Source organism: Lemur catta, chromosome 20 (assembly GCF_020740605.2).
Source record: "Lemur catta isolate mLemCat1 chromosome 20, mLemCat1.pri, whole genome shotgun sequence".
Classification (NCBI taxonomy): Eukaryota; Metazoa; Chordata; class Mammalia; order Primates; family Lemuridae; genus Lemur; species Lemur catta.
The window spans coordinates 9,172,740-9,197,337 of record NC_059147.1 but is presented as its reverse complement, the minus strand read 5'-3'; the positions used below and the strand labels follow the sequence as shown (position 1 = coordinate 9,197,337).

Sequence of the window (24,598 nt, the reverse complement as noted above, 5' to 3'; positions counted from 1 at the left end):
AACAAGATTGTTGCAAGGGTCAGGCTGACACCTCTAGAGTCTCATGTCATGAAAAATCTAGGGCCTCCTTCATGCTTCTAACCCCAGGAGCATGACCTGAGAAAAATCCCAGGACTGGTAGAAATGCTGTGAGTGGAGGTTTTAGGCCTTCCTATTTTCTGGGTGTGGTTTGGAGGGGGCGCTGGTGAAGAGTACTGGGCACGGAATTGGTTGCATGCATCCCTCCTTGTCCTCTTGGGGAGGAAAAAGCATAATTTTTCTTTTTGCTCATGGCAACCCTTGTTCTTGTAAATTAAAATGGAAAAGGATAGCTTCGTCTCCAGTCTAGCTGGTATTTGATTCCTCCCCTGACGTCTTAATGACCAGCATGTCTGCCCCAACAGAGACGGCCAGCAGAAGGGAGAGGCGAGATGGGTTTTGAGACCCATCTTTAATTACAGCCCTAAAGTTCCTCCAGGCTCAGCTGTGAGAAGAACGTGGCGGAAGAAGGTGACATTCTTGTGCACCCTTGGGGATATAAGGGGAACGGAATGCAGGCCTTATTTCAGCAGTTTTCAGCCCTACAGACCTCCCCCCTCCTCCCCTCCCTGCAAACCTTCATAGGTGCCATGAGCCAAGTACTCAGTATCTCTTCACATCCAAATCCCGTTTGACCTTCACAGTTCATGGAGGTGGAATTTATTCCCATTTTACAGATGGGAAAGTGGAGGTTTGGGTTTTAGGTAACGGGTAGAGCTGGGACCTGAACCCAGGTTACTTGATTCAACGGTAGTCTCCTGACTTTCTTCTCTGTCCTGTTAGGGTCCCCGATGGGGGTATGTTCAGGAGCCTCTGCAGGTAGACAGGAGCCCTTCCTCTGCATCCCTTTCTCACCTCCAGCCTGCCTCTGTGCTGCGGAGCGTAGAGCACTAAATCACGGGCTGCCTCTGGACACTTTTTTATGGCATGTGGCCCTTTTGTCTAAATGTTTCTGCTAAAACATTTATCCCAACTCAGTCTGGGAACCCAGTAAGTGGGACTCCCAGTGCCAACCCTGAGGAGGCCAGATGATTTTTTTCTGTTTCCCCAAACCTCCTGGCCAATTTTCTTACCATCTTGTACTCATTTAGGCTGAGGACTGAGCATGTCATTCAAGGGAACAAAATTGCTGTTCTCCGCGGGCCTGAAGCCAAACAGCCCCGCAGCTAAAGAAACTCTGAAGCTCTGTGACTTTGTCTGTAAAAGGGCACCTTTGGTGAACACGCGCCTGGCAAGAGAAAACTTCTACCCCGTGCCAGTGCCTGGGGAGGGACAGACATCTCTCTCCACCCTGATATTAATCCTCTGTGTTTAAATGTCAAGTGAAAAATTGAGTCTTTTTGGCCCATAGACCGCGGAAAGCCTGGACGGTATACTTGACAATGATTCATTTTTATTAAACTGCTGGAAAACTAAAACAAACCCACGTTACTTGCACTAACCCCCCAGGCTTGGGCCTGCTGGGGAGAGGAGGCTGGATTCTCAGTCCTTTTCCTGGGAATAAGCTCAGAGTCCAGCACTTTTCACTGCTGAAAAGAGTGGCTGAAACGGCAGCCACTACAACCCTGAAAGGGGACTCCGGATGCATGTGGGGTCACCTGAGCCTGTTGGGGGGCATTTTGGCCATCTGGATGGACACTGGAGGAGGCATTTTAACAAGTTTCAGGGCAAGCACAGTTGCTTCAGTGCCTTTTTTTTTTTCATGATTTTAATAGTCAAATCAGCCAAATGGTGATTGTCACCATTCAACACTTGGCGCATAAAACCATGGGCAGAAGCAGAATGAAGCATCAGGCGAGGTTGGTACCTGACTTTGGTTGTCTGTCTTTTTAGATATGCCCCGGCCTTGCCACCTTCTCCTCCTGCTCCTCCTCTCTCAGGGCATAGGAGAGGGGTCTAAGGCAGGGGATCATCTCTGAGTTGGGATTAGCAGGATGAGGAGTTTTCCAGACAGACAAATGGGGCTGGGAAATGTGTTCTCGGCGGAAGGAACAGAAGGGCCTGAGGCTTATGCGATCACCCTGCGACTGGGGAATGACAAGGGCTTGCTGCTGCCAGGAGCAGAATGCAAGGTGCGGTGAGGCAAGGGTTGAACTTGGCGCGGGAGGGACTGTGGAGGGCCTCGGATTCTGAAAGGCTCACGTTGCCTCCTCCGGACCAGGACCTCGCAACCTCCATGCTTGTGACATTTCGGGTTGGATAATTCTCTGCTGGGAGGTTGGGAAGTGGGCACCGTCCCGTGCATTTGGGATGTTTTGCAGCTTCCGTGGCCTCTACCTTCTATTGATAGACACCAACAGTGTCCCCCTCCCCTCAGACATAGCAACAAAAATCTCTCCAGACGCTGCCACGTTCCCGGGGAGGCAGGGGGCAAAACTCCCCCAGCGAGAACTACTACTCTAAGGTGATGAGGAACCTCTGAGAATGTGAAGGCAAGAGAATGACAAGGTCAGAATAGCGCTTCAGGTGGCTCGTTCTGCAATAGCTCAGTAGATTTAAGGCGATCACCAGGACATAGAGAGACCAGGGTTAGGAGACAGGTAGGGGACATTTACAATAGTCCCGGAGGAGAGAAGTGGGCCTTGCCTGAGACAGGCCAGTGAGGGTGGGGGTGGGGAGCAGACCAAGAGACAAGATTTGGAGGGGCCAGATACGGCCGTTGCTTGCACGGGGAAGACGATGCAGGGTGATAGTTTAAGGCCACAACAGCCGGCCTGGGAGCTGCGGGGATGGGGCCGTTCTGGGGAAGGAGCATGGGTCTTTGGGGACCTTGGTCACCCACACAACTCTGCTCACTCCTTCACACAGGCTCACCTCCCCCTCCCAGCTCTGGCTCTACCCCACCTGTGCCCCTCCTGTCAACTCACCCGGTCCTCTCAGCCCCTGCACAGCAGAGAGAGCACTCGCCGCCCCCGCGGTGGAGCCCACCCGGCTGACCCCCCTGCTGAGTTTCCTGGGCTCTCCTTAGCTCCCTTGCTGCTCCTTGGGACCAATCATAATGAGCTGTAATTACCATTTGTTGAGCATGTCCTCGTTCAGGGTACTGTGTCACATTCTGTAACTTAACCCTCACCAGAGAGATCTTACTGAAGAGGACAAAGGCTCAGAGAAGAGGAAAGCTTGCACTAGATATTGTCCCCTTGCCGGTGAGCTCCAGGGGGCTGGAGCCATCACCTGCGTGGCCACAGCCATGTCCCAGCTTCCGGCACACTGCCCGGCTCAGAGCAGAGGTGCAGAAGGAGTTTGTAGAATCAGTGAAAACATTCAGGTCACATAGGAGCTGGAGGCAGGGCTAGGATGGGAGCCCAGGTATGTCTGACCCCAGAGCCTGAGCAATTTCTGGGCCACATTTTTCTATTTTCCTTCACGTGCTTGCAAATAGACGTCTATTTTGAACAGATGAATGAATAAATGACTGAGTGAATAAAACAGCATCGGTGGGGGCTTCCAGTCTTCCTTTCATCTGCCCAGAAACAAATTTCAATTTCTACCCAAGGGTAAGCTAAGAAAGTTTCCAGACTTGGGGTGTACCTACAAGGCTGGAGTCTTCCCAAGTCTTTCACGTTGCTTCCAGCTAAGGCTGTCACTGGCCTCTGGCAGACAGGTGATCGACTATCTTATCCACTGCAGGTGTATAAAGTTTTGCCATCAATGTGTGCTTTGGGATTAAAGCCCCTCTCCAGGGAAGGACGATATATTAAGCTACTGCCTGCCTGTAACACTTTAGTATGAATTTATTAATCAGCAGCTTTCCCAGTGGACCCCTGGCTGAGAGCAAACGCCTATAGAATGAGACACGGGCAAGTTAAGTCTCCACATGGGGAAATGTGTGCTTGTCCTGGGCAGTATGAAAGAGCTGGACAAACGGGTTAGGAATTCGCCACAGGTAGGGGGAGCAGAAGAAGTGAGAAGAGAAGTGGCAGTGTGTGGGAGAATAACCATCTTTCCTCTCCTCGGGGTGGTCCTGGGATCTCGTTTTCTATAGAAGATGGATTGTTGGGTTTAGCGAGAAAGGTTGGTTGCTAATCCAATAATCTAATATGAGCCAACAGATCCAACTGCCAGGCCTGAGCTAAGCGCTGGGACCTGGGATGGGTCCATCCACCTCGTACCGGGAGAGCCTTGTTTACAGGCAGCCCTGACGTCACAGAAACAGCGCCTGCTGGCAAATGAGCCAGGAGTCACAGGAACTGAAAGGGTTAAAAGGTTACTGTTGGGGTGATCAGGGGGGGCTTCCCAGAGGAGGTGGCATTGGAGCTGGGCTTCTAAGGATGCTGGGCAGTTTGCCGCCAAATGCAGTCTCTGAGCATGAGGCGCAGAGGAGGGCCTGGCGGGGATTCGTTCTGGGGGCCCCTGCAGCACCCTCGAGCCTCCCAACACGCGTCGTACTTTATTGTGAGTTTGCATTTAATGCTGCCCCCTGTGTTAGAATATAAGCCCAACAAGGCAGGGACTGGGTACAAGCAGGTCCCTGCGTGTCTGAGGCCCGGGTGGGTGGGCTCACAGCAGGCCTCAGTGAGAACTGAGTGATTTGGGTGCAGAGCGAACACCGTACCGAGCTGTTCCCAGTTCTGCTTGCTTTGCCTTGCAAGGGTGTGGAGCCGGTGGGGGAACCTCTCTCCCCTGGGACGGGCTCCACTGTTTCATCCACAGGTCTTGTTTGACCTTTGCTTAGATCCTAACTGCATTTGATTAGATCCTAATTAGCAAATCATCATTTTGTTTGCAATTCTATGTACCATTCCTTCATTGTCGATTGTATGAGGGACCCAGAAAGTCTTAAACCACAGGAATGTTTATTGTTTGATTGTCTTACTAAAAATAAAACACTCGTTGAAGGCTAACCCAGTCAGAGGAGTGACTATCTTTAAGTGACAGCTCAATGAGTGTTACAGGTTGAACACGGCCATGTGATCAGCACCCCAGTGGGGAAGCAGCCCCAGCTCCACCCCATCCTAGGGGTGACTCCAGCCCCGTGGGTTAGTTGTGCCTACTGACGTGTACACGAACGGACTTGGGCAGGCGGAAGTGCTCTTCTGTGACTGCTTTCTCACATTGTGCGTGAGAGCCATCCACCATTTTATGAATATATCATAATCTATCCATTCTATTTTTGGTGAATGAGTATTTTGCCATTTTGGGTTATTATGGAGAACGATGCCATGAACATTCTAGAACATATCTTCTGGTGAACATATGTATTAATAAAAATTGCTGCTGGGTAAATGCCCAGCAAATGCGTATCTTTAGCTTTAGTAGGTATTCCCAGACAGGGGAACTGTTGTCTCGGGTTCTGGACCAGGGATTCTCTGCCTCGGCAAAAGGGACATTTTGGACAGGGTGATTTTTTGTTACTGGAGACTGTCCTGCGCATTGCAAGGTGTTTAGCAGCATCTGTGGTCTCTATCCTCTAGATGCCAGTAGCACCACCTCCCCACAAGTCATGACGATAAAAAAACATCTCAAGAAATTGCCAAATATCTTCTGGGGAGCAAAATTACCACCCACTAAAATGTGAGCTCTATACAGCAGGGACCTTCCCTATTTATACCCCAGGGCCAGTGGGCACTTAGACATTTTTTTTTCTGGTTTTTTTTTTTTTTAGACACAAGGCCTTACTTTGTTGCCCAGGCTGGAGTGCAGTAGTGAGAACTTAGCTCGCTGCAACCTTGAACTCCTGGGCTTAAGCAGTCCTCCCACCCTGGCCTTCCAACTAGCTGGGACTACAGGCACACACCACCAAGCCTGGCCCAATTTTCGTCTTTTAAAAGCAGACTTGAGCTTGGACTCCCCTTGGATGATTTGCTGCGCCTGGGCGGAGCAGCCCTGGGCACAGGCCACGGCTGGCCAGGGCAGGCCCACCTGATGCATGGCAGTGGCCAGGGCCCCAGAATTGGGGGAGAGTGGCTGCGTCCTGTCTCCATCAGTGTGCACTTGTGGGGACCGGCCGGTGGCCACTACCTTGGCCCTCTTCCCTGACACCATCTTTCCTGGTCCCCTCCCCTCTCCCCCGGGCAGGCGTGGCGTCCTGCACCTGCACGAGAGCAGTGGGATTCACGACATTGGCCTGCCCCAGTGGCAGCTCCTGCTCTGTCTGTTGGTTGTCGTCATCGTCCTGTACTTTAGCCTCTGGAAAGGAGTGAAGACATCAGGAAAGGTAATCTCTGTTTTTCTTTTGGTTGGGAGGTTGGCCTTGACAAAAAAAAAATTTTTTTCTAGCTATAATCATGTAGTTGGTGAAAAGAAAAGGTGGAATCAGTAGTGCAAAGCTTGGGTTCAAGCCCCAGCTCTGTCACTGACTTAGACAAATCCCTTCCCCTCCTTAAGCCAGTGTGTCCCCAACAGGAGGGTGAGGGCATCCAGGTAGATCAGAGTTCCTCGTGCTCTCCTGCCAAAGCCTCCCCCAACAGCATAGACCAGGGGCTGGGATACCCTCAAGGGCTTCCAGACAAAGCCTAAAGCAACTATTGACATGTCTTTGATAAATCTTGGATTCTGACATAAAATTTCCTTCAAATGTTATATTTGCTTTACTATAAAATCCAAATTTTTTAGTAAGAGAATGCTCTAGAAGATATCTAGATGTATGCTGGGCTTTGTGTTTCCTCTGACATAGTGCTGAGTGTCCCCAAGGGTCTAGGTGTCTTGCAGAGAACAGCACAGGATTGGATAAGCAGTGAGGGCCAGTCTGGAGCTGGCATTCTGAATGCGGGCAACACTGCTCCCTGCAGTCAGCCTCTTAGAGGTGGAGCACACTCAGGAAATGGCTCATGTTCATTCTGAGCCTGAGGAACATTGTGGGAACAACAACCCCAATTGGGCCCCACAGATCTATGTAGAGCATGACTGTTAAAGAGGATGTAGCTGGGAAGTGTTCTTTCCAAAGTTTTGCTTAGCTATGGCTATGTAACAAACCACCCCAAAATGTAGTGACTTAAAATAACAACCATTTTATTATCTCTCATGATTCTGTGGATTGACTGGGATCAGCTGGGTGGTTCTTCTGCTCCATGTGATATTCCCTGGGCTACATATCCGGGGTCTCGAATGGGCTGGAACATCCTAGATGTTGCACACACATTTCCGGCAGTTGGTGCTGGCTAGAAGCTAAGTTGGAGCTGTCAACCAGAGCACCTTGGTGGTTTCCCCATAGCCTTTCTATGCTGCTTGAGCTTCTCACAGCATGGTGGCTGAGTTCCAAGAGCATGTTCCAAGCAGACAAGCCCCAGTGTGCAAGTTGCTCTTCCAGTCTCTGTTTGTATTGTCCTTGATATTGTCCCAATGCCCAAAACAACTCTTGCAGTAAAGCCCAGAGTCCATGTGGGAGGTGACTACACACAGGTGTGAGTTCACTAGGGGTCATGAGGCAATAGTCTACCATAATCAAGTAGGCATGAATTTGGAAGAAGCTTCATTAGACAACTGATTTTGGAAAAGGGGGTGCAACAGGGTTCTCTCTGATACTCCTAGAGTTCTTGGTCATGCCATTGAGAGCAAAGATAGCAGCAGGGGACAAGCAGCCAGTGGGGATGAAATTTGTCAAGAACTGGAGGTGGAACTTCCTACCATCATTTTGGGGGCACAGTGGCTTCCCTAGGAAGGACTCAAACAAAATGTAGACAAGGGCTGAGAGGAATTCTGGGGTAGAGCAAAACCAGTCTAGGACCACTACCATCTGGATGCCTGGCACATAATAGATCTTCAGTAAATATTTACTGAAGGATTGAAGGGTGGGTGGGTAAATAACTTTAGAGAACTTCATTAAGTGTTCTTTTGAATTCAGTTCGAAATTATTAAGCATTTATGGACACCTCGTATGTACCAGACCTGATGTTAGTATTAGTGATGCAAGAATAAATAAGACAAATTCCTTCTTCAATTGCTTATAATCTGTGTATTAAAGACAGGTTGTAGGTCAACCAATGCCACTAGTTATTTGGGTTTCTATTCAGAGACATATATGTGTGTTCCCCTTTAAATAAACACCAATGGTCACAAACTATACACACTTTTATATATTTTGCTTTTTTTCCCTTAACTTTACCTTGTGGATAATTTCACAACCAGTAGTCAGGTTATATACAAAATACCTTAGTCGAAATACAAACTGTGGGGTTTTTAACCGTCATTAAATCAATTTAGTGGGTCATCACAAATTTTAAAAATGAAATAGGCTAGATAATGACTATGTTGCACATAGTAAAATATGCTATCTTGTGGAATTTTTGTTCCAGTTATAGCACTCTATATGTTTATGAATAATTTGTCTCAATGAAGAAGGAATTTCTTACCATGGGTCATGGTCAAAAAGTATGAGATGCTGCATTAGTGGAGGGAGCAAGCTCTTTCAACTGTGAGGGTCTGCAAAGACCACGGGGAAGGTGACATTCGAGCTGGGTCTGTAAGGACAGGCACAGGTAGGGTGGGGGAGGGGGAAGGGGTTCTCAGTAGGAGGAACTGTGTGAGCAGAGCCATAGAGGTGTTGATGCCCTGGTCCAGCTTTGTCTACTGCTCTCAGCGCCTTTCCTGGGTACCAGGATCAGGGCTCTTCTGGCCTCTGCAGGCACCAACAGAGGCCCTGCGGGGAGACAGGGCCCTGCCCTATGAACTGTGGAAGGTGTATGAGCTTCACTAGTGCTACTGGCCTGGGTGTGGGGCCACCACAGGCTTCTAACATTGCACTTCAAGATTAAGTTCCCCACAGCCATCGCCAAAGGGGTAGAGCCTGCACTGCCTAGCTGAGCACCTGGCCAGAGCAGAGCTTAATTGTCCGCAGCCAGGTTGGTGCTCGAGAGCGACCAAAAGGAGCAGGGCTGAGCATGCCCAGTTCCTCTTTCTAAGTGCACCTTCAGAGGAGGAGTGTAATGAGAGGCAGGACAGGAGTGTTACACTGGGAAGTCTCCCCCATAGAAACACAATGAGTGAGAATTATGGGTCCCCCTTGTGTGTCAACTGAAGCCCCAGCCCACATTTTGAGTAAGTCCCTCAGTGTTCTGGCTGAGCAGGCAAGCGCCTGGGCAATCCATAGGGAGGGGATTTCTAGAATGGGGAGCTTCACTCAGGACATTCCTGTGCCCTGTCTTTAATTGTTTTTATAAACTGGCTCATGCAAAAACCAAGAGTATTGCTTATTTGTTCCCAGACTGCATCTGGAATGGGACACTGAGCTTTGCTTAGCAGGCTTCTACAAGCCACAGAGCCAGCCTGAATGAACTGTGAACGTTCACACTTCCTGTCGTGACAAGTGAAGGCTGTGCTTGGGAAGATGCACGACTCTATGGCCGCCAGGATGGTGGGAGGCAGGGCATGGTCTCAACCAGGGCAAGGAGTTACCCCAGACCACACACTCTGTGACAACTGTGTTGGCCCATAGATCGCCTCTCGGTAGAGAGTGGAGGTTTGAGTCAGGCATTAGTTAACCCCCAGAGAGGCTGGCAAGTGTGTGCATGCTGCTGCCTGCCATCCTGGAGTCCCACCTCCATCTCCTGAGTTCTTGGCTGAAGTGGCATTTAGCAAATGCAAGCCCAGCGATCCAGCCCCTAAGTGTCAGAGCTGCAAAGTACTCAGAGGCTATCAACACCAACCTCCTCATACAGATGAGGAAACCAGGGCTTGGAGAGGGACAGGGTTTCACAGCAATCTTTAGCACAGCTAGGACTTGAACCCAGTTGTCCAATATACAGTCTAGTGAGAGATTAAGAACATGGGCTTTGCGGTCAGACCACCTGTGACCTTGGGGTTAATGACCCTCCATAAGCTTCAGTTCCCTCTGTTCATTTCCCTGTAAAATGAAGGTGACGAGTGGATGTGACTGCCTCCCAGCTATTGGGAGGATGGAGGGCGAGTCCTGCGTGCAGGGCTGGCAGGTGGGAATTGCTCAATAAATGGCCCCTATGTGTGTGTCCCCATCATCAGCTCTCCCACCCTGCTCTGCCCCTACCTACACTGCATTGCCAGTTAGCTGTGGGCTGGAAGGAGGGAAGGACCCAGCCTCCCACCAGCTCTGTTTACATATTGGACTAAATTTTTGGAAACCTCAGACTCCTATTTGCCTGGAGATAAATCAAGACATCAGAACTGGCCAGGGTCAGCCACCACTCCGCCCACCTTGCTGCCAGCCTCTGGGCTGTCTAGGGGCCGGGAGCAGGCGCAGAACCTCCTGAGTTCTGGGGAAGGTGGTGGGAGGGGAGCGAGAAAGCCAGACCAATTCAAAGAAAACCTGAGTCTTAACATATTTAAATAGAAAGGTAGTTGTGCTACTTTCACATTCAAGTCATAATTCTAGCCAAGTCTTCCCATGAGTGTGTCAATACAGGCTGGTCCTGGCTTGCTCTAGTGACTTGATGGGACCCAATTATTAATATAATGAACAGCATCATTTGGCATAAGAGCAATGTATGTACTAAAATATTTCCAGCTCGGCGTTCTCTTAAGTAATATCAGTACTTACCACACACCCTATAAATTCTTTAAAAAGAATGTAGTGAAAATGTCCCTAAAGCTCAGTTCAGAGGATCACAAATTCTAAAGCAGTAAAGGTTAAATTAATGGCAGATTTATAGTGATAACTTCTGTGTTTTTATAGACCTTAAAGCAGACCCCAGGCAGTGCTTCTTAAACGCTAATGCACATAAGAATCACCTGCAGGGCTTGTTAGAACCAGGATTCCTGGGTCCCTGTTTGAGACAGTCCAATTCAGTGGCAGGGGTGCGGTGGTGGTGGCGGTGGTGAGAATTTGCATTTCTGACAAGCTCCTAGGTGATGCTGGTGTTAATCTAGGCAATCCTTTGCCTGATGCCTGGCTTTGTAGCAAGGCTTGCACAACTTCAATGACTGGCTCACCGCCTCTCTGGTCAGCTCCTTGCCTTTAGAGAGCTCTATCCATCTGAATGTTCTTCCTTTTATGGAGTCAAGATCTCCTTCATTTTGATTATCAGCCATTGGTTTGAGTTTGATACCTGGAACCACATGAATTATCCACAGAAACACCAGGCAGGTAAGAATTTGGGTTTAATGTGACAGAAACCAGGGATCTCCCTTGGGGACTAAGAGTACTTGCCAAGACCAGTGGGCTGTTCATTAATTCCCTGATCTTGTGCTCAAAGTTGGACCAAGTCTGGATTCTCATGACCAGAGATGCAAGTTGAAATTCTGAGAGCTGTAAGGCCTGGGGTCGAGATGGCAGAGCCCATGTGTCGCTTCTCTTTGCCCAGTGTGCATACAGGGCACAAGGGACCATGAGTGATTTGTTGGACAAGGATCTAGGAGCCTTCCTTTCGACATGAGATCTCAGGCAGCTGAACTCACATCTGCCATCAATTCTGAGAACCTTCGACAAGACTCAGATGGTTTAGCTTTGAACACATGTGCTGGGACAAAACAACCCCTTCCTTTCTTGATGCTTGACTATAGCCAGACTCCACTCACCCATGTCCTGATGTGTTCCCTAGGGAAACTGAATCCATGTTGGAACCTCAGGCATGGCCAATGCAAGGCCACCTCCAGGCTCGATGCCCTGGAGTCAAAACTCAGGAGGTTAGTTTTCGATGGGGAGAGTGTGGTCTCACCGGGTCTGCTGGGCCAGCAGTTGACATGAGCTGTAGGAGACCATAGCATCTAGGACCCATCACAACATCACAAGAATATGCGAGGGCTCTTCTTGTGCCTGTGGCCAAGGACTTAGACCCATTTGTCCCATTCTGGGAGAATGAATCCAATAGCAATGCAAGGCCACCCAGATGCAACAGCCTTCATTTCCAGGGCATGTTTCTCTCTTCATTTGTTATACAATTTGTTCCTGTCCACCAAAAGAAAGCAGAAGTCAAAAGCCCACATTCACAAAGACCTTGACAGATCAAGTGAGTAATGGAGAAACAACTGAACGACATGAAACAGAGGAGCTTTCTCTGATCACCTCTGAGCCCCAAAGACACGACCACCACTGATCTGTTTCCTCCCCTGTTGACTCATTTGCTCATTCATTGACTCACTCGTGCTTTCATTCATTCTTTGACTAACTTAGTCATCCACTAACCCTCTGATTTATCACTCACTCATCCACCCATCTATCCATCCATCCATCCACTCAACCATCCACCCCCTCAACCATCCACCCATCTATCCATCTACTCACTCAACCATCCACCCCCTCAACCATCCACCCATCTATCCGTCCATCCATCCACTCAACCACCCACCCCCTCAATCATCCACCCATCTATCCATCCATCCATCCACTCAACCACCCACCCCCTCAATCATCCACCCATCTATCCATCCATCCATCCACTCAACCACCCACCCCCTCAATCATCCACCCATCTATCCATCCATCCATCCACTCAACCACCCACCCCCTCAACCATCCACCCATCTATCCATCTATTCACTCAACCATCCACTCCCTCAATCAACCACCCATCTATCCATCCATCCACTCAACCACCCACTCCCTCAATCATCCACCCATCTATTTAACTGCCTGCCCAACCAGACATCCAACCACCCAACCATCCACTCACCCATCCGTGCATCTACCTGACAATCCAGCACTCATCTATGCAACTGTCCAATAATTCATCCAATAAACATTTTTTAAGGGCCCACGTGTGCCAGGTCCTGGGGATACAAGTTTAAAAAATATAGGATTTTGCTTCTAAGGGGCTCATGGTCTAGAGGGAAAAGCAAACAGGTAAGCAAAGAAGAGAAATCCTATCCCTTAGGCATAGGTCTGAAAATATATGACTATTTTTTATATCTCCATTTTTATTTGAGCCCATGTCTTTCTAGGCCGGCAAAGAACTTCACCCTCAGTCATGATTCGAGGCTTCCGTTTTCTGCCTAGGCATGTGTGAAGATTCTTGGGGCTGCAGAGTGCTAGGGCCTGGGGGGAGGAACCATCTGGCTCTTAAGTTATATGTCCTCTCGTGTTTCAGCTGAGCCCTCCTGGCGTCTGGCTGCCCTGACCCTGATCTGATTTTCTGCGTGGGGCACAGTCTCCTTCTGCCAGGCTGCCCACGGCTGCATCGGCCTAAAGCAGTGATTTCTCACCCTGGCTGCCCATTCACATCACCTGGGAGCTTTTAAAAAATACTGAAGTGCAGGCCCCACCCCAGACCAATTAAATCAGAAACTCCAAGAATGGGATCTGAGCTTTAATATTTTTATCAGTAAGTTACCCCAGAGTATTGTAATGTGTAGCCAAGGGTACGAAGGAACAGTGAGGAAGCCCACACGACTGACTCTTCCCCTGTCCCTACCCTTCCTCTCGATTCCTCCAACCTGGGCAAGGGGACAGGGCGTCTCTTTTTAGTCTGGGCACAGTCTCTTCCCTTTCGTGTTTCTGAACAAGATACTGTGTCTATGTCCCAAATCTGTTCCTACTAAAATGAAGGATGGTCAGAAATTCTGCTTTCTGCCCGGCACATTCCTTCTTGGGCAATGCATGTAGGAAGATATGCTTGAATGAGGGCAAAGGAAAAGAGGGAAAGGTAAAGGACAGGGAGAGAGGAGGAGAGGGAGACAACAAGATTGATTTCTAAATATCTCACCAGTCAGATGGGTACAGCAACCAACACCAATGGTGTGATGGATGCAGGACTGGCAGGAAAAGGAGAGAGCACAAAGGTGGGTGTGCTGAGTCCTGAGGCAACTTTAAGGAGTCAGAAGAGGTGACTTTGGGAACAAGGAGGCATCCGATGCAATGAGAACCTGAGTCTTTGCCCCTGATGCCATTAGCTTCCACTGCCACACTGTCCCCGGTGCGCCTGATTCTCCCCCAGGTTCTGAGCTTCTCTAGGGTGAGGCCAATGTGGGCTCATTGCTCTGTCCCTGGAGTCTGGCTCAGGGTCTGCCCCAGAGATGGAGCTTGCGGAACATGCCTTGGGTAAGGAGGGGTGGGGGAGGGCGTGGCTGGCTCTCTGGCAGAGGGCCCTGTGCCCTGCCAGCCCCCCAGGGGGCTGAGGCAGAGCATGGCTCTCACACAAGCCATCTGTTGCCCAGGTGGTGTGGATCACAGCCACGCTGCCTTACCTGGTGCTGTTCGTGCTCCTGGTTCACGGCATCACGCTGCCTGGTGCCTCCAACGGCATCAACGCCTACCTGCACATCGACTTCTACCGCCTAAAAGAGGCCACGGTCAGTGCCCAGTGACTGCCCGGCCTTGGGCCGGGCTTGAGGGAGGCTTCTCGGGGGCAGGTGGTGATGGAAGATCGGGTCCCAGCTCTGCCATACACTTGCCGCATAGCCTTGGATAGGATCCTTCCCTCTCTGAGTGTCGGCTGGGATACTGTGGTCCCATCTGGTGGCCTTCACTGACTGCTCTTTGCAAGAAGAGCAGTGCCCTGTGAAGGGGACATGATGTCCTGGGTCCTCACTCCTGTCCTGTGCCCATGGCTCCCCAGCCCACCCCAGCCCTACTACTGCTTTCTGGTCCCCCACCCTGGCCTTTGCCCCCATCCTATGATGACAGCATAAGGGGTGACCTCAGCCCACAAGGAGACCTGGACCTGCCAACTCACCCCCAACAACCTCCTCTAGCCAACGTCCTGCCCAGAGGCCTAAATGACTATGGAAGCGGAAATTACGATATAGAGAGGTGAAACTGACCAGGCCTAGACCACGAGGCAGGGAGGTTGGAGAAGGGCTCAGATCTTCAGGCCTCTGGCCATGTGCTTTCATCACCCAAAAGATGGAATAAGAAAGCCCCAGTGGCCCCCAGGAAGTTACCCCTGTCTGTGGGCCGGTAGGAGCCTCCTAGGAACCATCATCCCTCTCTGAAGATGTCATCTCCATAAGTTCTGAAATGGTCATGATACTCTTTGCTCTTGCCCTGTCCCCATTCTAGCCTAGGACTTTCAGTTTATTAACTTTCTTTGAAAATCAGGAGATGAAATGGAGCCAGTGAGTTCCTCCGGGGTGAGCTCACTCATGGCTACCCGGGGTTGGGAGACACTAGGGAGGCCCCAGCCTCTCTCCGTGGCTGTCTTGCACGGGCTGCAGGGGAGGGAGTGGCTAGGGCTCCCCGTCTCTGCTTCAGACCACGTTTCCTCAGGTCTCAGAGCACCCTGGGGTTTCCCCGCCCTTCCAGGGCATCCAGAAGGTCATACGATGCTGTAGGAAACCGAGGGTGATGTCTTTTGTCTGCTGATTTCAGGTGTGGATCGATGCTGCAACTCAGATATTTTTCTCCTTGGGGGCTGGATTTGGAGTCTTGATTGCATTTGCCAGTTACAACAAATTTGACAACAACTGTTACAGGTAGGGTCCTTCTCAGAGCTCTGGGAAGCTCCGAATCCCGGAGGTTGATCCTTGAGAGGGTGGGAGAGAGGGTGCCGGTCTGGAAGCCAACTCTCCTTGACAAGCCAAGTTTTCTTCCTGTGACCGTCCCGGGCATTCTGTGAACTCTCACATGGCCTCTGGGGGTCCCGATAAACATATTTCATTTCAGCTGTAAGGTGCAGAGCTGGGAGAGTTGAGGCTGCTGGCGTGGGGGACCATGGGGATGGGTGGCTGGGACAGACGAGCACTGTGTGGCTGTCTGAGCAGACAGCACGGCCTGATTCTGTCCGTCTGATGCCCGGGCAGCCCAGGGTCAAATATCCAGGCTGCTGAGGGCCTGGCAGGGTCAGAGGTAAGCGTGCAGTGTAACTGGGAGCTAGGAGACCACGCCCAGCCTGGTGCAGTAAGCATCTGAGGCCACCTCCTGCAGGCCTGGTGCCGTGGGGACTTCAGACAGAGGCACACGCTTGGGCCGACCTCCATCACTCCCTCTAGGCCTACTGAGGCTTACGGCGGAATTGGCGTCTTGCGTACAAGAGAGTAGCATGAATGCATACCGGCAGGACAGGCCACACGGAGGGAAGGGAATGGGGTGATTAGCAAGAGCACGGAGATGAGTTTGAGGTGTGCCTTGGAGGACAGTTAGGCTCGCACCAGACAGACATGGAGCGGCTGGCATGCATGGGGCGGGGCCAGCAGTGGCAGGAAGGGGTGTGTTTTTGGACCAGCAAGTTGACTGGTTTGATTTGTTCAAAGAGTACACATTGGCAGTCATAGAAGATAAGTCTAGAAGGAAGGTTGGGTCCTCTTAGCAAAGCTCTTGAATGCCAGGGTGAGGAGTGGGGAGGCACTGGGGAGCCACAGAAAGTTTGTTGAAGAAGGCGGCTGGTGACTGATTCCCCAACAGGAGTTTGGCAGCAGACTCTGGTATCAGACTGTTCCAGCCATAAGCAGTTGTCCTGCTCCCTGCTCCACGGACGGAGAGGTTTTGGGGGCCAGGCAGCAGTGTGGCAACTGAAGGAGACACGGCCTTCATGGCTGGGTCCGGGCTGCAGGCTCCACAGATGGTCCAGTGGCCCATGGGCAGGGCTGGGGGGAGTCAGGGGACTTGAACTGATGGTGCTTCCTCCCCAGGGACGCCCTTCTGACCAGCAGCATCAACTGTATCACCAGCTTCGTTTCTGGGTTCGCCATCTTCTCCATCCTCGGTTACATGGCCCACGAGCACAAGGTCAACATCGAGGATGTGGCCACTGAGGGTGAGTGTGCAGACCACCTCGGCCCTCGCCACTGAGCAGGGCTGAGAAGCCCACCCCCTTCCTGGCTGCCCGGCTCTCTGTGGAGGTTTCCAAACTGCCTGTTGGATGGGCTTTCCCTTGACACAGTCCGTGGGAATTCCAGGCAGTCCTGGGCCTGGGCCTTGTAGAGGAACCTTCCTCTGAGTCAGGCTAGGAGGGCCAGATTTTGGAGAGTCCCCTCCGTACAGCCCCTGGGCTGAGCATGCGGCATCCCTCCATTTGCTTCTCACAGGGCTGCCAGGCAAGTGTTGATGGACTCACTGGAAAGGAGAAAACTGAGACTCAGGCTGAATAAGTTGCCCAGTGTCACCCAGGTAGTGAGCAGTGCAGCCAGCATTCAAACCCCAGAGCTTGTGTCCTTCCCCACTGCTTCCCTTATTCTCATGGCCACCAAGAAGCTGAGACCTGGGGACTCTGAGGACGGCGAGCTTTTGAGAATGACAGTGGGTCCCTTGGAGTGTGGGAGGTGGGGCTTGCAGCGTGGAGCAGCTGTCCAGGCAGGCACTGCTCTCTAGCCGGGACGTTTGAGGCCACCCGCCTCGAGGCACAGGTGAGCTATAAGTCTGTGCTGGCTTCGTCTGTCATCTCCGGAACCTCGGTCTGCTCTGCCCACGTGTGCCTGGCCAAGTGTCACGGGGCTGGGCTGGAGTTGATTGGGCCTCAAAGTGCTTCACTCCCACCTGCAGCTCAGAGCCACAGTCTCAGCCATTGATAAGGTCCTTGATGTTTCTTACAGGAGCCGGTTTAGTGTTCATCCTGTATCCAGAAGCCATTTCCACCCTGTCTGGATCTACATTCTGGGCTGTCGTGTTTTTCATCATGCTCTTGGCCCTGGGCCTTGACAGCTCAGTGAGTGACCCTGCTCAGGATACCTCCCCCGACCCCCTGGGCCTGAACCCCAGCCGTCTGAAGTTCCACCATTCATTCAAACCCCTGATTAGTAGTTGTTTCCAGAAGGCCCTATTTAAATGCAAACAAGTCCTCCACTCAAACAGATAAGACTCAGGCCAAAGCCAAGAACCACAGGAACCCCACTGGCATCGTGGAAATCCAAATCAGAAAAGACTGCAGATAAGGCAGCCCGACACTCTTCTCTGGAGCAGATGGGGGAACTGGATTAGGAGAGGATGGGGCTAGAGTCTTGTTCTCTAACCAAGCACTTTCCCATAATGGTTCAGCATCAACAACCAGCAAAAACATTTGAACCTCAGTAGTTTCTTACATCCTTTTATTTACCCATATGTAAGATTAAATCTACTGTCATCCTTTTCAATCTGTGTCCACCCTTGGTACGTCATGCCTGGAAGTTTGCAAAAAGTCTCAGGGCTAACAGATAGGTTTCCTCTCACTGCTTTTTCCTCTCAATCGGCAGCTCTGCCAGGGGCAGTGTGTTGAGAAGGATTCTGAGGCTGCTCGCAGGCTCATAGGGGAGAATACTGATTGCGATTAACAGTGTCTGCCAGGAGGAGAGGAGAGGAGCAGGGTGGCTTGTATGCATCTTGTCCACCCTGGCCGTGACCTCAAAAGGAAGGGAGTGGGATGTGAGACCCTTTCAGACTCAGAGCCTAGAGTTTGAGGTGACCACTTTGCTTGATAGTTAGAAATGCAGCCAAAAATCCTTATCAAAAGCTGCTGCCTGAAGTTCCCAGGCTAGGAGCTCTTCTGCAGCAGCTGGTGGCAGGAGGCCCTTGCTGCCACGCAGGTGTCACACGGTGTCTGGCGTTGGACACCTTCCACTCCCCGTCAGCTTACCTGTACCCACGCAGGCTGTGTGCATGGGCAGGAGACAGGTGATTAGGGGCAGACAGAGCTAACCTAAGCCTCCACCCTATCCTACATAGTTTCTCAGTTCTAAATTTGTCTGAGAAGAGGACAGAAATGGGATGAGAGGATGGGGAGGAAGGCAGGACCTGCTGATTTCTCCAGGGGACAAGGCAGCAGTCGGGGTGCATGAGTCCCAGGCTGCGGGAGGCCTGAGATACCCCAGGGCCTGGGCCTGAGGTCTGGGGAGACCCTCACTCCTGTACCCCACCCCACCTGGTTCCCCCCAGATGGGAGGCATGGAGGCTGTCATCACGGGCCTGGCCGATGACTTCCAGATCCTAAAGCGACACCGGAAACTCTTCACATTTGGAGTCACCTTTGGCACCTTCCTCCTGGCCCTGTTTTGCATAACTAAGGTGAGGAGGGGCTGGGCCCTGGGTCAGCCAAGCTTCTGGGCTGGATTTCAATGATATCAGACATTCCCAGCCCTGGAACTGGGGGTGAGTACCCTCTCCCCGGGGCCTGATCCCCTAGGGCTGGGCCCTGGAAGTCTCCTTCCACCCCCGGGCCCGAGGGTTTCCAGGCTGCCCTCTTAACTGCTTGTTGATTTGACAGGCAGCAAAAGTCCCTTTGAAACCATCTCACTCTTTGCCAGCTGAAGCACCCACCAGGCACCTGGTGACTCCCACAACGTCAAGACAATAGCCCCACAGTCCTGTCACCCGCACTCTCAAATGGGGCTCTGGGCAGTGGGACAGGGGACAGGTAAGAGTTGATGGGCACAACAGTCGGTGCCCGTTTCTGGCCCACGTGGCCTCAGGCTGTTTCTCTCCGTGCCCCAGGGTGGAATTTACGTGCTGACGCTGCTGGACACCTTTGCGGCGGGCACCTCCATCCTGTTTGCTGTTCTCATGGAAGCCGTTGGCGTCTCCTGGTTTTATGGTACGTGAGAGTGTGCAGAGGCTCCGGCCCCAGCCTTCCTGGAGCCCTTTCGCCTGGAGACGTGAAGGAGCTCTCCATTTCCGGGACAGCCACCTCAAATTCCAGAACTGAGCGAGCCGCTTATTAGGATAAGTGATCTGCTCCCCCATCCTCAGCTCATGTTAGGATGAACTCTCTTTAACGGGGCTGCAAAGGCATCCGGTGTCAGCTGCTTAAGAGAAACCCACAGGGAGCTGCTCACCCCCAAATCATGCAATTCATTCCAACACAGGGTCGCCAGATTTAGGAAACAAAACTTAGGGCCCCCCAGCTAACATGAATTTCAGATACACAACGAGCCATTCTTTAGTATTAGTGTTTCCCAGATATTGCATGGGACATAATTACACTAAATTTTTTTTCATTATGTATCTGAATTCCAAACTTAACTAGGTGTCCTGTATTTTATCTGGCAACCTTATTCTAGAACAGAACTGAGAGAATATTTTAGAAACTGTCATATGTGTTGCGATTGATCGTCCCCCCACCCCCCAGTGTCGTGCTGAAGTGTCCGTCCTGGTCTCACTGCCCGCGACCGCTCAGAAAGAGGTTGCCATGGAGGAGTCTGAGCTCCTGTGTCAGACTGAAGTCAGGGAAATACCGTATAATACACCGCCACTGTCATTTTCAGAGGAAGAGTGAGAGAGAGGAGAGAGCCAGGCCTTGGAGTCAGGCCTGCGTGGCTCTGTGACCTGGGGCAAGTCCCCTCACCCCTGAGCCCTGGTTTCCCTCTGACAAATGAGTTGAGGTGGCACATGAAGGGCGATGTTGTCCTGGAGTTTGTCGTCTCCTTTGTTCTGCATCTGCAAAGTGCCTGTCCCCAGGTTGCCGAAGTCCCAGGGGGTCAGCACCTGGCCCCACTGCCCTGCTCTCCGCCCCCCACCCCGGGCTGGAAGCTCACGGGAGGGGCCGCTGTGACGGCCACCCTGTTTGTGTGCAGGTGTGGACAGGTTCAGCAATGACATCCAGCAGATGATGGGGTTTAAGCCCGGCCTGTACTGGAGACTGTGCTGGAAGTTCGTCAGCCCTGCCTTCCTCCTGGTGGGTAGCCTGGGGCCCGGGCGCCCTGGGGGGAGGGGGCTGCGTCCAGGATGGGGCTGGGGTGGATCCGAAGGCCCCGGTCACACAGGACACTTGGGAGGCTCAGCCCTGCTGATCCCACAGTGGGCTTCCACCTATGTGGGCGTCTTGGCCCCTGGGGGGTCGTGGTGCCAGCTCCAAAGTCACTGTCCTGCTCTCTGTCTTCTTTCCGACATGTTGTTCTCTCACACACGCCCCCACCCCCGTCGCCCCCAGTTTGTGGTGGTGGTCAGCATTGTCAACTTCAAGCCCCTCACCTACGATGACTACATCTTCCCGCTCTGGGCCAACTGGGTGGGGTGGGGCATCGCCCTGTCCTCCATGGTCCTGGTTCCCGTCTACGTCATCTACAAGTTCCTCAGCACGCAGGGCTCCCTTCGGGAGGTGAGTTCTGGGCTGGCCGCAGGGGACAGGGTGGGAGGCGCCTCCTGAGTCATCCCTGTTGAGGGGAGAGGGGGAGACGGAGGACACAGACGCTAGGGTCAGATGGACCCACCTCATTGGCCAAGTTCTTTACCCTGCCCGAGCCTCGGTTTCCACATTTGTGTCCTGAGGATAAAACTATTAATATGCGCCTTGAAAGGAAAAAGGGAGGGGCAAGCGCAGTGCCTGGCACCCAGGAGGTATTCGATTCCCTCCTGCTCCGACTATGATCAGGACGCTGAGCCCCGGAGCTCACTGAGGCTGCATTAGACAGACTGCCTTAACGGGGCTCACTCCTGTGTCCCCTTCTCAGGTTTGTCACGTCCCCAGATGTTGAAGCCCACTTTGACTTGGTCATCTTGGTATTTACCTGCCTCCTTCAGGCACCGAATAACCTGATCAGCCTAAACCAAGAGTTTTCTGAAATATATTTCTTCTTTTACATGTATGCATTATTATATGTGTGTATATAGACATTTATATGCAAATATTCATGCATGTATGTATAAGCTTATCTAGATATTTGGGAAATGGTGCCCTGTATTCTGAAGTTATGTCATTCCTGATATTTGGCTGTTAAAATACCCTTTCTTTTATAAACTAATGGCGACAGTCTTTTCCTCATATCCTTACTTTGCAAAACAAAGGTTTCATTCCCTTATCCTTCTATCCACTCACTTGACAGGTATTTATTGAGAATCTAGTATGTGCCAGGCAGAGTTCTAGGCACTGGACAAAAATACCTGCCTTTATGGAACTCACATTCTAATGAGGAAACATAAACAAAACGAGGATGTGAGAGCATGAGGCCATGCAGGAGCTTGGGGAGGAGGGTCCTGGACAGACAGCCCCTCTGCGCATTCTTTGTGTATGTTTCCTGTCCGTGAAATCCCAAGGTCCGGGGCCTCTGTCCTGGGCCGATGGGAGGGTCTGTGTTCAGTGAACTCATCCTGGACATGGGAACGGGGACCTAAGCTTTCTATGCTTCTCACCCCAGGGGTGGGGACGCTTCCTACTATCCAGCCATCAGCCATTGGCTTAGAACACACACCCTGAGTCCCTGCATGTGTCTACACCTCCTGGGCCGTCCCTGGTCCCCCGCAAGGCCAGGTGCCTCCTTCCGTGCTCTCACCATGCACGTACTCCAGTCTGGGGTTGAAATGACCTCTGTGTGTGTTGGTTCAGTGCCAGGCCCTTACGTGGGCTGTAAGCCCCCAACCCCAGAGCAGAGACGGCATAGGTGCCCCTCAACTCCGACCCGCAGAGCCTAGCCTGGTGTCTGACTCAATGTGAATCCACCAGCTCCACCAGCAAGGGTGGGGCTGTCTGGCACAGACCTTGCCTGTGGGGCTTCAGGGACAAGTACTGCGTGGTCCATATCTGGGGGTGTCAGCCAGGCCTCTGGGAGGGTGTCCCGGGCCCAAGCTGAGGCCTCCTCCCCATCTCCGTCTCTCACAGAGACTGGCCTATGGCATCACGCCGGAGAACGAGCACCACCTGGTGGCCCAGAGGGACGTCAGGCAGTTCCAGGTAGGCACGGCCTGGACTGCTGGGGTGGGGGTTGTGGGAGCAGTTCCTGGCCACTCCCTGCCATGTGCCACCCGGGCAGGACCACCCAGCCAGGAAACCCGGAAGGCTGTGGCCACAGCCCATGGGGTGTGGTGTCGGGTCAGAGTCAGGGAGGGGCCTGTCCCCGCCTTCTGTCAGCCCCTGGCTGCCCCTCTGCTCCTTGGTCCTGGGATGCTAAATGCCTAAACCTTCCTGCAACTCTGTTCTACCTCTATGAGTTGTCACCATGGAGTGCCACCACACTAGGCTGGGGATTCCGTATCCGGAAGGAAGAGCTGCGGGTGCCTCAGTACCGCACTGGCCTGAGCCCACCCTTTCCCCTGCAAACGTGGGGATGGGGGATGGGGGGGCTCCCAGCAGGCCCAGTACTTCTCTTCAGACTTACTGGGTCACGTTGGGAGGACCCCCTTGCCCTTTCTGGGCCTCAGTGACAACAAGAGAATCATCCTGCGTGTCGCTGAGGTCTGTGGAGGGACGGGGTGTTTCCCTGCTTCCCTTCCTTGCTGCCGGTGGAGCGGGCCCCTTCCCTCCTGGTCCCTGCCTGCCCGGCCCGTGGCAAAGGCCGTGTGTCTTTCCCCGCAGCTGCAGCACTGGCTGGCCATCTGAACTTGGCCTGTGGAGGAGGAACCCCACCTGCCGACGTCCAGGTCAAATGCATCTGCTTCACTGCCACCCGGGACGCTGTGTCGGGATTCCTCTCCTGGGAGGTGTCGCCTCCTTCCTCTTTTCCCAGTTACCAAATGATTTAGTGACTGTGGTTTTCGTTAACCTTTTGTTCATCTGGCCCGAGGGCTGCTGTGAGCTTGGAGGATCGCTGAGCCTGGCGGGAGAGGAGGAGAGGAGGGAACAGGAAAAATGACTTCTGTTGAATCCCTTTTGTGCTGGGGGAGTCTCGCCCACTCCGGGAGCCCGCCCAAGCCGAGGTCCATGGCTTGGGCAAAATTCCCCACTGCGTTTGCCTGTACTTTGGATCACAGAAGAAATTCTCAGTCCACCAGATCAGAGAGAGGATGGGCTCTGGGTCAGACGCCAAAAAATCAGAAACAAACAAAAAGTCCAGCTCATTTCGTGAGGGGTGTGCATGGGCTTCCCCTCTCTGGCTCACCCCAGTCAGAGCTCTGGTGTCTGAACGTCAGAGGGGAGTTTGCATTTATTTGTCCCTAAAATGAAGTCAGTGGATAGATGCTTTGGGGGGGTCTGGAGCAGAAACCTTCATAGTTAATTTTTACTCTGGCTAATTTGTGTGTGTTCTGGAACATTCTTCTGGCTTCTGGTGGTCAGATGGTCCAGAGCCGTGGGTGTCAAGGGGAAGAGTGTAAAGGGACCACGGTGACCAGGTTCTACGGAGGTGCCTGTATCAGACAAGCTGGCGGAGGCCACTAGGTGCGTCATGTCTACTGAGGCCACAGGCTGGCCTTGCTCTGTCAGTCTGCTGGGCGCCAGAGCCCAGAAGCCCATCTGTGGTTCCTGAGACCTTCCTGGGGGGCACTTGGGCAGGGACCCAGCAGGGCCAGACACGTGTCTCCACCAGGGGATTCTACGCTGTCCTCATGGGGCCAAGTAGGTGCCCACGGGCAGCCTCACAGGCTGCTGTATTTATTTATTGTTCCTGGATACGTGCAAAGCCTTTCCCTGGGAATCCTACCCAGCGTGGCCCAGACGTCATGAGCAATGGGGAGGCGGCCCTGAAGACTCCTGTTGTCTCTCTTCACGGACTAGACTGGGCACCTCTGAGGGCAGGGTGGGACCAAAGCAGCCCCACCACTCAGGGGGAGGGAGAGTATTCTGAGCGGACGGACGGGTTGGTGGTTTAGAGGGCGCCTGGGTTTACTCCTGGTACAGACGGGCACGTGGCACCCTCTGGTGGTGCTGGCGGCTAGTGTGGCTTCAGTAAGAGAAACGATTCATGGTTTGCTAAGTTGGTGGCATCTTTTGGGGGTTTCTGTTTACAGTTTGAGTCTGCAATGCCTTGTTGGGAAGGACTATGGGAGCCCCTGTTGCAGAATCTTGGGCCAAAAGAAGACAGGCCACTGCACCAGCACTTGGGAGCATGGGGAGACGCATGAAGAAGGCACTTTCCGTAAAACTAGGATGTCGCCGAGCCTGAAGGATCCTGCAGGAAGAGGGTGATATGGGGGCAAGCCGGAGGCACGGAGCTGGTGTTGTCTCTGGTGGCCCCGAGATTA

General features: G+C 52.4%; 1 protein-coding gene across 1 annotated transcript in view; it reads left to right on the top strand.

The window, feature by feature from the left end:
* Positions 1-23,640, top strand: part of SLC6A2 (solute carrier family 6 member 2) — a 40,630-nt gene extending 16,990 nt beyond the window's left edge. Inside the window, exons 4-14 of the mRNA XM_045533294.1 lie at positions 6,037-6,175; positions 14,020-14,154; positions 15,173-15,276; positions 16,432-16,556; positions 17,332-17,444; positions 18,647-18,775; positions 19,202-19,301; positions 20,281-20,381; positions 20,637-20,804; positions 22,302-22,373; positions 22,995-23,640. Coding sequence (XP_045389250.1) covers positions 6,037-6,175; positions 14,020-14,154; positions 15,173-15,276; positions 16,432-16,556; positions 17,332-17,444; positions 18,647-18,775; positions 19,202-19,301; positions 20,281-20,381; positions 20,637-20,804; positions 22,302-22,373; positions 22,995-23,018 — 1,210 coding nt within the window. The 3' untranslated portion in view covers positions 23,019-23,640. The remainder of the gene's footprint in view (positions 1-6,036; positions 6,176-14,019; positions 14,155-15,172; positions 15,277-16,431; positions 16,557-17,331; positions 17,445-18,646; positions 18,776-19,201; positions 19,302-20,280; positions 20,382-20,636; positions 20,805-22,301; positions 22,374-22,994) is intronic.
* The last annotated feature ends 958 nt before the right edge of the window (positions 23,641-24,598 follow it).